The sequence below is a fragment of the Equus asinus genome, chromosome 13, assembly GCF_041296235.1.
Source record: "Equus asinus isolate D_3611 breed Donkey chromosome 13, EquAss-T2T_v2, whole genome shotgun sequence".
Taxonomy (NCBI): domain Eukaryota; kingdom Metazoa; phylum Chordata; class Mammalia; order Perissodactyla; family Equidae; genus Equus; species Equus asinus.
In genome coordinates this window covers 2,882,468-2,896,865 of record NC_091802.1, presented here as the reverse complement: position 1 = coordinate 2,896,865, position 14,398 = coordinate 2,882,468, and the positions used below count along the sequence as shown (strand labels likewise).

General features: G+C 58.5%; 1 protein-coding gene across 1 annotated transcript in view; it reads right to left on the bottom strand.

Moving 5' to 3' along the window:
- SLC5A10 (solute carrier family 5 member 10) overlaps positions 1–14,398 on the bottom strand; it is a 73,923-nt gene that overhangs the window by 336 nt on the left and 59,189 nt on the right. The window contains exons 10-14 of the mRNA XM_014851680.3: positions 7,014–7,121; positions 4,637–4,787; positions 779–947; positions 422–637; positions 121–178 (exon numbers count right to left, since the gene is read on the bottom strand). Coding sequence (XP_014707166.1) covers positions 121–178; positions 422–637; positions 779–947; positions 4,637–4,787; positions 7,014–7,121 — 702 coding nt within the window. The remainder of the gene's footprint in view (positions 1–120; positions 179–421; positions 638–778; positions 948–4,636; positions 4,788–7,013; positions 7,122–14,398) is intronic.

Here is a 14,398-nt window from a genome sequence, read left to right as displayed (position 1 = left end):
CTGGAGGGGGTGGGAGAAGGAGAGGTCCAGCTGAGGGCCACAGGGCCATACCCGGCACCCACGCCCGCAGCCCCCTCCTCAGGGTGGGGCAAGATGGAGTGCCTAGGGCCACACACGTACTTGTTTTGGCTCCTGGAGGCAGGGCCCGAGCCAGGGTCCACCAGGTAAGGTTCTCAATCTGCAGGGAATAGGGAGGGAGGGGGGTGTGGCAGGACAGAGGAGGACAGCGGTCAGTGACGGAAAGAAGGCAGCTGAGTTCAAAAAGGGCCGGGGCCAGAGACAGTTAGGGGCCAAGAGCTAGCTAGAATCTTGAGTCAGAGAGGGTCAGGGGTCAGAATGGGACCAGACTCAGAAGTTGTTAAGGGCCAGGGGTCAGGGATAAGCCTCGGAGGGTTAGGAGTCAGAGGCCAGCGCAGCTCACCTGAACACTTTCAGGGGGTGGCGTCAGCAGGCTCCCAGCCACCACCACAGCTCCACTGAGCACAAAGAGGGCGATGGCAAAGTGCAGGTAGTGCATGCTGCCGAGGACGGCAGGCCGCGTGTCCGGGGCGCCGCAGGGCGGGGCTGGGTGAAGGAATTCCAGGACCAGCCTCGTGGCGCCCACCGCCAGCCCCACCATCAGGCCCCAGAAGGCCCCCTGAGGAGGAGGAGGCAGGACAGCTGGGGCCGTGGGAGGAAGGCACAGGCGCAGGGCAAGATGCAAGCAGGCTGCAGCTCACCCACAGGGGAGGACAGAGCCCCACCCCACCTGCCCAGGCGCCCCTCACCAGCCGCCCACCTGCTCATTGGCACGCTGCCAGAAGATGCCGAGGACGAAGACCGCTGTCACTGGGGGTGCCAGGGAACTGGTCACCGACTGCATGTAGATGAAGAGCTGCCCGCTGTTGGAGCCCTGCAGGACGGGGATCCAGGCCACGCTCACACCGATTAGCACCACGATGACCAGCCTGCGGGCAGGCAGTGGGCACGCTCACCCGAGGCCCTTCCCCAGCCTTCCCCCACGTCCCCCTGGTCACTAGGACTTGCTCTCCATCTGCCCCTGCTGCCCCGGCTCCAGCCTCCTCCCTGGCCCCTGGTCCACCCCTCGGGGGTCGTGGCCAGTCCTGCCTCACTCCGGACTCTCCTCTGGCTCCCTGCGCCTGCAGAAGCCAACTCAGCCTGTCTGCTCCTTCTGGTCCCTGGGGGCTCTGCTGAGTCAGCCCTCAGAGAGGCCCCCAGTGGCCCCCCAGGATCTCCCGCGGGTCTTCAAGACACCCAACCTCTCCATGGACGTCTATCTGGGCATTCACTTGCCTACTGTCTGTCTCCCCTCCTGGCTGGAGGCACCAGGAGGGCAGGAGCCTCATCTCTGGAGTTGACTGCTGCATCTCCTAGCACATAGTAGGTGCCCAATAAACACTGGGTGACTGCGTGAAACACGTGCTGCCCTCACATTTGGGCCAGACTGGCCTCTTTTAACACTGGCGGCCTCTGCAGGAGCTGTGACCTCTGTCTGGCACATCCATACCCCCACAGCCCTTGGCTGCTGACTCATATTCATCACAGCTCGACCCCGTCATAAGAGTCCAAGGTTGGGAGCCAGGCGGCCTGGGCTTGGGTTAGGACCTGGACTTGGCTGTGAAGCTGGAGCCCTCTGACCAGCTCGTGTGAGCCCTTCCCCTCCCCACCCTGCGTGGGCTCCTCTTATCGGCTCCTGTCTGCCTCCCCACGGGGCGCAGGCCCCTCCACAGCAGGGACATGCTTCATTTGTTCATTCGACAAACCACTCACGAGGAGCCCTCCTGACTGTAGGGCTCTGTGCTGCTGAGTAGACCTGGTGATGAGTGGGCCCAAGTCCCTGCCCAGCATCCAGGGTCAAGTAAGGGAACAGATGAGCCTGTCACCCTGTGCTCAGGGCTGGGCTGAGGGGGCCCAGAGGAAGTATCAATCCGGGAGGTCTTCCAGGAGGAGGGGACCCTGGAGCCTTGAAGGTGTGTGGGATCCAGCTAAGGAGACAGAGCTGGGGTGAGGTGTCCCATCTGCTCCTTCCTGGCTGAGTGCCCCTCGCCCCTGTGTCCTGGGTCAGTTGGGAGCCCCTCACCCCCGAGGTGGGTGGTGGGGGAGACGCCTGGAAGGCTGCACAGGACGGCAGGGGCAACAGAGGCCGTGTGTGCAGCTGGGGTGTGTCCCCCTTGCTGCATGCCCACCCTCCTGCCTCCCTGTCTTCCCTTCCAGGCCCGAGGGAGAGGGTGGAGGAAGGAGGTGCCACCCTGATTAAGGCTAATTAACCCTCAGCCTGGCGGGCGGGCGGGTGCTGCTCTCTTCAAAGGCACAGGAGGGCTCCATTGACACCATCCCACCCCGCCCTCCCCGCGCGGGCTCCCGCAGCCCGAGACCAGACTCAGCATCTCTGCTGCGGGGCCTGGGCTTCCCAGCCGGCCTGGAGGGGCCCTGGCCTTCCCACTGCCTCTGCGGTTTCCTCTTCTGACTCAGCCGCCTCCAGGCTGCCAGAGGGACCCCAAACCTAGAGGCCGTCCCTTCTGCCTGGAACGGCTTCTCCAACGCCTCCCCGGGCAAACCTCCCCCATCCTCCAAGGCCCAGCTCAAGGCCCTCCTCCAGGGAGCCCTCCTGACCAGCTCCTGCACACACACTGCCGGCGGCACGGCTGGCCCCACCAGCTCCATCGCTCTGAGATCTCTCTGGATCCCCTGTGTTGCCCAGCTTGACACAGGGTACCCGGGAAGGCTCAGGCACTATTTGTGGACTGAATAATAGACAAGGTAGACAGAAGGGGGTAGCAGGGGAGGGAAACGAAGGAGCAGAAGGACGGAGGAGTGGGCCTGGGGCTGGCAAAGACCAGGGCCCCAGACGCGAGGTCATCACTGGCCCCAGGCCTGTGCTGGCTGCTCTGGCACCCCCCACCTGATGAGACTGTCAGGTCACCAGCACACCCCTGCCTGCCCCTGCCCCACGATGGCCTCCTCCCCAGGCTTCTGGGTTCGCCCTGCTGCCCTCTCTCTGTAAGTCCCATCCGTCCTTGGATCAAGGCTTCAGAGATCCAAGACCCCACACGGTCTAGGAAACGCAGCTTGAACAGTGTTGTTTTAGGCAGGAGGAGGCTGGAGGTATGGGGGAGGTGTCCTGGCACTTCAAGAAGGAGGGATGGTAAAGCTGAACCCTGGTCCCACACAATGTTGGGCCCTTTACACTCTACTGAACTGGCAGCTGGGACCCAGAGAGGGCAAGCCACCTGCCCTGCATCACACAGCCTTTCACCCACAGGGAGGCTGGCAGGGCCCAGCTGGGGCGGAGTGGGGCTTGACTGGGTGGAAGAGGTGGGAAGGAGGGCCAAGGGCACTGTGGCTGGGGGCCCAGGCACGTGCTGAGCAGCAGGATGGCAGCCAGGTCCCCGCTCCCGGGATGCTGGAGCATGGAGGGGCTCAGGAAGGGGTCTGCGAGGCAGGGCGGGCTCCCCTGGCAGGGAGAGGCGGTCGGCCGGGCGTGCTGGTGCAGAAGCGTCCTGCAGGCGCGGAGAGGCTCCTTGTTTGGAGGCCGTGAGCCTGCAGATGAGCTCATGCTCGCTCGCCCGCTGCCTGGCGTGTCCCAACAGGGCCCTTCCGACAGAAGCCCGGCTTCTCCGCCTCACTGGGACAACCGCCCGCAGCTCGGGGGAGACCCCACCCTGAGGACGGGGGCCACGGGCTCCTTGCCGGAGGGCACATTGTTGGCCAAGCTAAGCACCCAAGGGCCAGGCCCCTGGACCAGCAGAGTGGGGGGCCACATGGCTCGGAGGGAGACGGAGGGGTGGGACCCAGGAGAGGGCCCAGGCAGAGGGACACGTGCACACACTCGGAGATGCCAACCCCTCATCATCCACTGCTGAGTCCAGCCCTAAAGGACTCCCAGGTACTGGCAGAGCACGGGGCTGGAGGGCTGGGCCAGGTCAGCCCCTGCCCACCCCCATGGGGCGGGGCATCAGGGAGACAACTTGGATCTATGGGAGCCGTGTGTGCTGCGGGGGGGAACCTGGCAATAGTCCCCTGTGGGCAGCTTAGAGAGAAAGAGAGGGGTTCATTCCTTGGTCAGGGGTATCAGGGAGGGCTGCATGGAGGAGGGGACACAGGCAGAGTCTAGAAAGAGCAGAGTGAGTCCTCGAGGTAATAAGGAGGGGACAGGCAGGGCTAGGAGGAAATGGACAGAAGCTCAGCGGGGCTAGGTGCACAAGGGCTGGAGAGACAGCTGTGGCCTGAGTGTGGCCACTCCTGAGCACGGGCTCTAGGCCCTCTCTGGGGCAGCCGGGAACCACCAGGGGCCTAGGGGCCCAGATATGGGGAAGACAGACAGATCTCTGGCATGGTTGGGGGAAGGGGTTCTCCCTGGCAGAGACTCCCTCAAGAGTTCAGCTCAGGGTAAGAGACGTCCCCGAGATGAGGGCTGTGACCGTGACGGCGTGGCCAGGAGAGTGATGAGGGAGCTGGGATGGACAGGATGTTCTCGCCTCTTCTCTCCTCTCCTCCCTGGCATCCTCCTTTCTCCAAATGGCAACCTCCTACTTACCCCTCAAAGCCCACCTGTGGTGGGGCCTCACCGGCTGTTCTCGGGCTGGGGAAGCCTACCGCCCAGCCCCTCCCCAGGGGCCTCGCACCGCCACCATACCGTCCCACCAGCAGCAGCTCCCGCTCGCCGGCACGGGGCCGCAGCCGCCTCCAGATGTCCATGGTGAAGAGCGTGCTGCTGCTGTTGAAGATGGAAGTCAGCGACGACATGAGCGCGGCCATCATCACTGCGATCATCAGCCCCCGCAGACCTGGGGCAGGGACAGGGGCTGCTGAGACCCTGCTGGCCCTCGCCCTGCCGCGGGAGCCCCTCCCGCCTGGGTCTCACTTCTGAGGCTCCCTCAGCATCAGCTATTCATTCACAAGCCCCTGTGAGCAGAGCGCCAGCCGGGAGGGGGCTGGGGGCGTGGGAGGTGGCGGAGAGAGACCCCAACATGGGAGGAGAGGCTGAGGACAAGGGGGCCACCTGTGAGTCTGCTGCTGGGGCCAGGCTGCTGGCAACATGGTCGGGGCTCTTCTCGGCCCCCCGTCCGGGCAGAGCCGCGCGCTGACGCAGCGCTTTCGCAGCCATGACTTCACTGGACGAGGGTTCCTAACCCTTTGACGGGTGAGGACGTGGACACGCAGAGAGGGGAGGAGCGTTGTAGAGGGGCCCGCAGCAGGCCAGAGGCGGAACTCTGGGGTGGGCTGGGGGAGCCCTCGGGGGGACCCTCAGCTCGGAGGTCCCACCCTGGACAGGGCAGCGGCCCAGGGTCCGCGGTCCCCCTCACTTCCTGTGTGGGGCAGCCCCCAGCAGGCACAGGCAGTCCTCTCCCTCCTTGGCTCTGTGGAAGAGGAGATGCAGTGCCCCGGGGCGAGAGAAAAAGCCACCCGTGACTGGCTGAAAATGAGTGAGGGGTCGCCATAGAGGTGGGCGAGGCAGTGCTGTGCAAAGCCTTCTGGGGAGCTGTGGGCTGGAGAGGGACTGAGGTGAGGGAGGACCCAGTGCTGTGTGGCTTCAGGCTAGTCTCCCGCCTCTCTGGGCTTCAGCCTGTGTCTCCAAGGCCTCTTGTGTTTTTCCGTCAAGAGTCTAAGCACCTCCTTCAACTCTGCAGATTCCCCGTCTGTCTGTTCTCCACTCCCTGCCCTAGAATAAGCCTGACCCAGACCCCGCTCCCCTGAGGGCTCAGCTTTACAGGTGCCATTTGTTGCCTGGCTGGGTTGCCTGGCCCTGGTTCTGCATCTGACCCGCTGTGTGACCTCCAGGCATCCCACGCCCTCTCTGTTCACTTGTCAGGCTAACTGGGATGGGGCCCAAAGGAAAGTGAGTTCAATCATGGTTTTCTCCAAAACATTTCTCCACTCTCCTCCCTGCTCAAGAGAGGTGGATTAACTTGGGGCTTATTCTCCACCCACTTTGCAGACAGGAAGCTCAAGGCCTAGAGAGGGGTTGCGGCCCAACAATGGCTGGGTGTCATCCCTGGGGAGCTTAGTGAGCACCCCCAGAACAGAAGAGGAAGGTGAGGCCCAGAGGTGGGACCCACAGTGCAGCCAAGCCTTGCGCCAGGCAGTTTCCCTACCTTATTAGGTTTAATCCCAGCAACAAGGCAGATGGGTGGGTAGGCGTCATTATCCCAATCTACAAATGAGGACACTGGAGCGCTGAGCAGGGGAGCGACATGCCCCAAATCTCTCTGCCAGCAAGTGGCAGAGCTGAGACCTAATCCCAGGTCTGTGTACTCACGGCCCTTGGGCCTCGGTTCCCGGGGAAGGGAGGAGCACAGTGGGGCCAGGAAGCTTCCAGTGGGGAGACCAGAGGGAGGGCAGCGGACACCCAAGGGTCTGAGAATCAGAGGGGAAACCCTCGAACTGCAAAGGGCCTCAGAAAGCTGTCTCCTTGCTTAGGTGGGACCTCCCATAGCCCTTGCGGTATAGCCTATGCTTGCATACCTCCCGTGACTGGGAACTCACCACGCAGTATCCGACTGGCTGGGCTGCTGCTGCTGCCATGAGAAAACCTGCCCCTTAGTTCTACCTGTTGGCCGTGGTCTCTTGGGGAGGCGGAAGGTCCTGGCTCCTGTGGGGGCTTGAGCCCCTGGTCCCGCAGAGTAAGTAATGGGCTTGTGGCCCGACAGCCTGGGGTTTGTGTCTCAGCCACTCTGTAGCCCTGGACAACTCACTTTCCCCTCCCTGTGCCTCAGTTTCCCCATCTGTAAAATGGGGCTGATAACGACAGCCTCAGGTTTTGAGAGGAGGACGCACGTTAATCACACGTGGAGCCCTTGGAACAGTGGCTGGCACACGGTGCGTGCTGTGGGGGTTCTCTGTTATTATTATTTCCCTCTCTTCCCCGTGAGCAGAACATCCCACCTAGAGGTCACACAGTGTCACTCTGGGTCCAGACCTGCCTCCAGAGCCCCCCCCCCCCTCCCGCCCTCCTTAGGCCGAGCTGAGGTTCCGCCCCCACACCCCGCCCTGACCCACCCAGGCGGCCTCACCGATAGGCATCAGCTCCATGACCAGCTTGGGGTAGGCGATGTTGGAGCAGCCAATCTCAGCCCCGCAGGCCCGCAGGCATTCAGAGGGCGCCACGCAGGCCACATCATCTGTGCGAGAGGGGTGTCCAGAGTCCTGCACCGCCCACGAACTGCCCCCCCTCCAGAGATGTGAGCACCTGGGTGGGCAGGACCCTGCTGAGGGCAGGAGCCTGGCCTGGACCTGCTTTGTCACCGCCTCTGGCCAGCGGCTGCTTGGCCCTGGGCCTCAGTTTCCCAGGCTGGGTCACGAGGAACAGGCTGGCCTCTGAGACCTGTTCTGGCCCCTAACCAGAATTGTTAACTCCCAGTCTGACTGTTGTCCTCTGTCACAATGTCTGCTCCCTGTCCCCACACCTTCTGCCGGGCTAAGCAGGCTGCCCTACAGCCCCTCTGGGCAGGAGTCTCCCTTACCCGCCTCCTGCCCTCAGGCCCAAAGGGGCAGAGGGTGGCTAGAGAGGGGCCCTTCTCCCACCCCTGGGACCAGAGCTTCAGGCCAGGGCCATTTCCCCCACCCCCTCACCCCCTCACCCCCCAGCTGTCTCCAACAGCTTCCGAGACTCCAACCATGAGGGGAGCCAGAGGAGCCCCGGCCCGGGATCGCTCAGCTGTCCACAAGACCCTCCAGCACCCAGGCTCAGCTCCTGGGGCCTGTCTCATCCCTGCTCCCCTCCCACGACCTCCAGGAGCAGCCGCGCCAGGCCTTCCTGCCCTGCCCCCACGCTGGCCCCCTCCCACCTGAGGCCCGTCTGCCTCCCGCTCTCCCACTCTCCCAGGAGCACGGGCTCAGAAGTCGCCTCCTCCATCTGAAAGAAACCCCACCCCACTCCCCGGGCCGTCTCCTCCCCCACCTCACTTTTCCTCCCTTGGGACCACCTGAAGCCCCCTCCTGGTGCCTCGCCCCTGGCTCTTGTGTGCTTGGGGCGGGGGGGGCGGTTCTCTCCAGCCTGCCTCACCCATCCCCCCATGCAGGAAGCCGGGGGGCCACCCCTGCCTGGCTCACCAGCACAGTGTAGACAATGGATAGAGTCAACCCCATGTTCACTTATTCCTCCATGAAATACTTTCTAAACACCTTTGACCCCTGACCCCTGGGATTTTCAGCAGGGCCCGCAGAGCGTGGCATCATGGCGATTAAGGGGAAAGTTCAGAAACAGCAGCTGCCCACTGGCTCAGAGGGGACTGGAACAGAGCCCCTCGGTACAGGGGCCGCTGGGTGGTAGAGTTTCCACATGGGCATTGATGTTTCCAGGACTCGGTCCTCCCTGTGCAGACCGGGCACTCCTGGGTGAAGAACTGTCCCCTCCATATGCTCCTTCTGAGAGACCCTCCTTAGATGCCCAGCCAGCTGGGGGGTCTCTGATCCCTTCCTCTAGCCGGTGGAGCTGGAGCAGCGTGCCCCTCGGCCCCAGCCCAGTCCCCAGTCCAGCCTCTCTTGAGCTCCAGGCTGCCAGGACACCCGCTCCCTGCGGTCCCCCAGGCACCTCCAACCAGATGCATCCCCTCCCCCGCTGGTCCCAGTGATGCCTCCACCCTTCTCCCCCACCGCCCGCCAACCCCCCAGCCCCGTGGCTTCTCCTCACCCGCCTCCCTCAGCTGCCCCTACATGTTGGGCACCGGCTCCTCTCTGCCTCCCTTCCATCCTCTCCATCCTTTCACAGTCACAACTTTCTCATACCAGTTACCTCTCAGGAACCCCTCCCCACCCGCCCCAGGAGCCCCTGGCTTCCTGGGAAAGAATCCTTTCCACACGGCACTTAAGGCCTTGACAACTGGCCACAGGACCTCCCAGCCGGCACCCATGCACCAGCCACCTGGACCTGCTTGCGTGTCTGCACACACCCAGCACTTGGGCGCCTCCATGCCTTTGCAGACGCGGCCCTCCTCCTGGCGCTCCGTTCCTCCCCTTGTTTACCTCCTGCTTCATGGCCCAGCACAAAGGGCTTGTCCTCTGAGGCCTTCCCTGACCCTCCCCCACCCCAACCAGGGCAAAGCAGCTTCCTCCCAAGGGTTCCTATGGTCGCAAGCTGAGTCGCAATTGTTTGTTGTTATCTACTTTACCGCCCCCACCAGACTGGGAGCTCCCTAAAGGCAGACACAGGGCTTGAATCATCTCCCGGTCCCAGGTATCACTCAGGTCAGGGCTGGGCCCAGAGACCTTCTGTGAACAGTTGTGAATGAATGAGTGAGTAAGCAAGTGAGTGGTTGGGAGGAAGGAGGAAAGACACAGGAGGAGAGGAGGAAAGGGAGAAAAGGTCCCAGAAAGAGCCATGAAGGAGTTCAGGCACTGTTTGATCTAGCTGCCCTGCCCTATCATCTCCACCTCCACCGTTGTACAGATGAGAGAACTCAGGACCAGAAAGGACATAACTTGCCTGAGACACACAGTCAAACCCAGGACAGAGCCTGGGGCCCCATGGCAGGACTCTGGGGCCACTGGGGGTCCAGCATTCAGAGGGTAGGTGATGGGCCCCTTCTGACAGGCTCTGGGCCTGGACCAGCCAGCTCTGGCACTGGGAGGACCCAGCCCTCCTGGGAGGGACAGGTAAGGAGTCACAGCCACATAATGGCTCAGAAAGCCCGAGTCAGGAGATTCCGCCCAAGTTTATTCAGCCCATTCCAGCCCATTCAAGGCTCTGGGCATGGAGCACTGCCTCTGGCACCGCTGGCTCGCCTGGGTTTGTGCTGAACAGCAAAAAAAGAACCACCTCTCCTTTATGACAGCAGCAGAGGTGTCACCACTTAAACAAAGTCCCCTGAATGTGCCAACTCAGGAGTGGGTGGCCCCAGGCCAGCGAGGGCCAGGGAACAGGGGCGGCGGGGGGGGGACTTCTGGGTTTGCTGCAGCACCAGCTTCTGTGGGCCTGGGAGCCCCCTACTGGGCTCCCCTTCTGCATCAGCACCCCCATCCAGGCAGGGACCTCGCCAGAAGCCTGGAGTTGCCCTCCCTGAGGCCAAGGTGAAGTCCACTGGGCCTAGTGATGGGCGATTACCCACCCCTCGCTGCCCCACCCTGCCCCCTCTAAGCCACCCTCCTTGCAGGCAGCAGAGGGGACTCCTAAACCCAGCACTCTGCCCACGGTGCTCCCCGTTCCTCCCTCCTGTGGCTCTCCATCCCCTGCAGGAGGAAGCACGAAACTCTAAGTGTGCCACTCAGGGCTCCCCACCCGTTTGGCCACCCTCACCCCTGCCGATTTCACCTAAACCTCTGGGCCTCCGTGTTTGCTGTTCCCTCCCCCGGGAATACCCTTCCCTTCTTTACAAACCCAGGGAGCTCATATTCACTGCTTTCAACTCTGCGGGTGTCCAGGCTCCCGAGGCTTTGGGGCAACATCCTCCATAGCACCAATGACTCTGTGACTGGTGACAGTCCTGCCTCCCCACAGACTACGACCATGGGGACCCAGGGAGGAGCCCGGCCCCAGCGGTGCCCAACACAAGTCAATGCATGACAGGCTCTGCTGGCGTTTGCTGACTGACTGAATGACCCTTTCCCAAGCTGGCCCCTGGACACACCACCCTGAGGAATAATCAAGGGGCTCCCCACTCCCCAACCAGGCCTGGCTCATCCCTAGGATCCGGTCCAGAGGTCAATGTCGTAGTGGTGAGCAGGCAAAAAGCACTCTGCCGGGGGTCGAGTCCAGCTGACTGTGGATGCTGGCTGATTATTCTCTGAGGCTATTTCCTCCTCTGTACAACCCCTCTGGGGCCATCCAGCACCCAAAAACTCAACTTCAACCTCAACTTCAAGCCTTACACAAAAATTAACTCAAAATATATCACAGAGTTAAATGTAAAACTATCAAACTTTTAGGGAAAAAAATAGGAGAAAATCTTTGGGGCCAGGGCAAGGCGGAAAGTCTTTAGACTTGACATCAAAAGCATGATCCATTAAAGGAAAAACTGACACACTGGACCTCATCAAAATCCAAAGTGCTTGCTTTGTGTAAGACATCTGTGAAAAGGATAAAAAGGAAAGGTACAGAAACAAATTCAGTAAAGTTGCAGAATACAAAATCTACATACAAAAATCAGTTGAGTCTCTATACGTGACAACGAACTATGAGAAAAAGAAATTAAGAAAACAATCTCTGGGGCCGGCGCGGGGTGCAGCGGTTAAATGCGCACATTCCGCTTTGGCGGCCCGGGGTTCGCCGGTTCGGATCCCGGGTGTGGACATGGCATCACTTGGCAAGCCACGCTGTGGCAGGCGTCGCACATATAAAGTGGAGGAAGATGGGCACGGATGTGAGCTCAGGGCCAGTCTTCCTCAGCAAAAATAAATAAATAAAATAAAAATAAGGGAAAAAAAATAAAACAATCCTATTTACAATTCCATCAAAAAGAATAAGATACCTAGGAATAAATTTAACCGAGGAGGTGAAAGACCTGGACACTGAAAACTATAAAACAAGGATGAAAGAAAGTGAAGACACAAATAAATGGAAAGATACTCCGTGCTCGTGGATTGGAATAATTCACATTGTTAAAATGTCAATACTACCCAAAGCAATCTACAGATTCAACACAATCCATACTAAAATTCCAATGATATTTCTCACAGAAATAGAAAAAACAACCCTAAAATATCTGTATGGAATCATAAAAGATCCTGAGTAGCCAAAGCAGTCTTAAGAAAGAAAACCAAAGCCGGAGGCGTCACACTCCCTGATTTCAAACTATGCTACGAAGCTATAATAAGCAAAACAGCATGGTACTGGCACAAAAACAGACACACAGATCGATGGAACAGAATCGAGAGCCCAGAAGTAAACCCACACATAAACGGTCAATTAAATGACGACAAAGGAGCCAAGAATATACAATGGGGAAAGGACGGTCTCTGCAATAAATGGTGCTGGGGAAACTGGACAGCCACACACAAAAGAATGAAACTGGCCCACTGTCTTACACCATACACAGAAATTAACCCAAAATGGATTAAAGACTTGAATGGAAGACCTGAAACCACAAAACTCCTAGAAGAAAACATAGGCGGTAAGCTCCCTGACATCAGTCTTGGCGATGTTGTCTTTGGATTTGACACCAAAAACAAAGGCAATGAAAGCAAAAAAAACCTCAAGTGGGACTATATCGAACTAAAAAGCTTTTGCCTAGCAACGGAAACCATTAACAAGATGAAAAGGCAACCTATGGATTGGGAAAAAAATATTTATAAACCGCATACCTGATAAGGGGTTAATATGTATAAAGAACTCGTACAACTCAATAGCAAAAAACCCCAAACAATCTGATTTAAAAATGGGCAAAGGAACTGAATAGACGTTTTTCCAAAAAAGCAATACAGATGGCCAACAGGCACATGAAAAAGTGCTCAACATCACTAATCATCAGGGAAACGCAAATCAAAACCACAGTGAGCGATCACCTCACACCCGTCAGAATGGCTATCACCAAAAGGATGAGAGAAAACACGTGTTGGCAAGGATGTGGAGAGAAGGGAATACTTGGGTACTGACGGTAGGAATGTAAATTGGTGCAGCCACTATGGAAAATGGTACGGAGGTTCCTCAAAAGATTATAAAGAGAACTACCACGTGCTCCAGCAACCCCACATCTAGGATAGATACCTTAAGGAAATGAAATCACCACCTCAGAGAGCTATGTGCCCCTCTATGTTCATGGGAGCACTATTCACAATAGCCCAGACACGGGGACGACCTAAGCGCCCACCAACAGAGGATTGGATGAAGAAGACGTGAGATAGAGGTACGTAACGGAGTATTACTCAGTCGTGAAAAAGAAAGACATCCTGCCATTCGCAACAACGTGGATGGAACTCGAGGGCATTATGCTAAGTGAAATCAGTCAGACAGAGAAAGACAAATACTATATGATATCACGTATACACAGAAATCTAAAAACGCTGAACTCATAGAAACAGAGACTAGAACAGTGGTTGCCAGGGGCTGGGGGTGGGGGAAATGGAGAGATGCTGGTCAAAGGGTACAAACTCCCAGTTAGAAGATGAATAAATTCCGGGGTCTAATGCAGAGCGTGGTGACTACAGTTCATAACGTTGTATGACACACTGGGAAACAAAGAAAAGCTACAGACCAGGAGAAAATATTTGCAGGCCACTTACCTGACAAAGGCCATATACATATGGAATATACAAAGAGCTCTCCAAACTCAACAGTCAACACCAAGCAGCCCTATTAGAAAATGGGCAAAACACACGAACGGACATTTCTCTGAAGAGTACACACAGACGGCAAGAAGCACATGAAAATGTGTTCAATGTCACAGTCATCAGGAAAAGGCAAACTATCACGCGGCTATCAGCATGGCTAAAAGAAACAGCAGAGGCAACATAACACGCTGGCAGGGCTGTGGAGACGCTGGCTCACTCACACATGTTGGTGGGAATGTACAATATACACACTATAATATGTACACGTGTACCTGTATGAATTAATTTGTGTAATTTGTACACGAATATTCACAGCAGCTTTATTCGTAATAGCCAAAAACGGGAAACAACCCAAATGTCCCTCAAGAGGGGAAACGGTTCAAAGAACTACCGGCCGTCCATACCATGGAACACCAGTCAGCACAGAAAGGAGCAAGCCGCTGATGCACACCACCGCCGGGACAGACTGCCAGAGACGGAGGACAGACAAGCGGCCCAGGGGTCAGGGATGGAGGCGTGGGGACGGCTGGAAAGAGGGAGATCTTGGCGGAGACAGAACAGCGCTGCACTTTGATTGTGATGGTGGTTACACAAATCTACACAAGGGATAAGGGTGCACACATCTACACACGCAGACACACACAGGAGCACCTGTAAACTGGTGAAATCTGTGCAAGCCCCGGCTCGTACCAGGTTCACTTTTCCGGCCCCGGTATAACTGTGTTATAGTTATGCAAGATGACACCGCTGGGGAAACCGGGGGAGGCTGCAGGTGACCCCTCTGTTGGTTTTTTAAACGACTTTCTGTGAATCTGTAATTAAGGGCAGGTAACTGCAGAGGTTGGAGGGCCAGAGGCCTTGCAGCCCTGGAGCCAGCAGTCCCTTCATGAACGCAGGGCCTCCGTGCAGCGGTGAGAGCAAAAGGAGGAGTTGAGGCCCCGAGGCTCCAGGACTCCCAGGGCAGTGCTGGCCCACGCGGCCCCTCTCTCCCCTCCTGGCCCTGTGGGCTGGGGAAGAGGCAGGTATGTGTGCATGTAGCTGGCAGGAGCTAGGGCACTTGTGGGACGGTGCTCAGGGAGGGGCCTGGCCTGGGCTTGGGGACCACTAGGTTCAGACCCAATGTGACACCCTGGGGCAAGGGTGGAGCACAGGCCCTGAGGCTTGAGGAGTCCGTGATGGGGACCGCAGGGGGGCT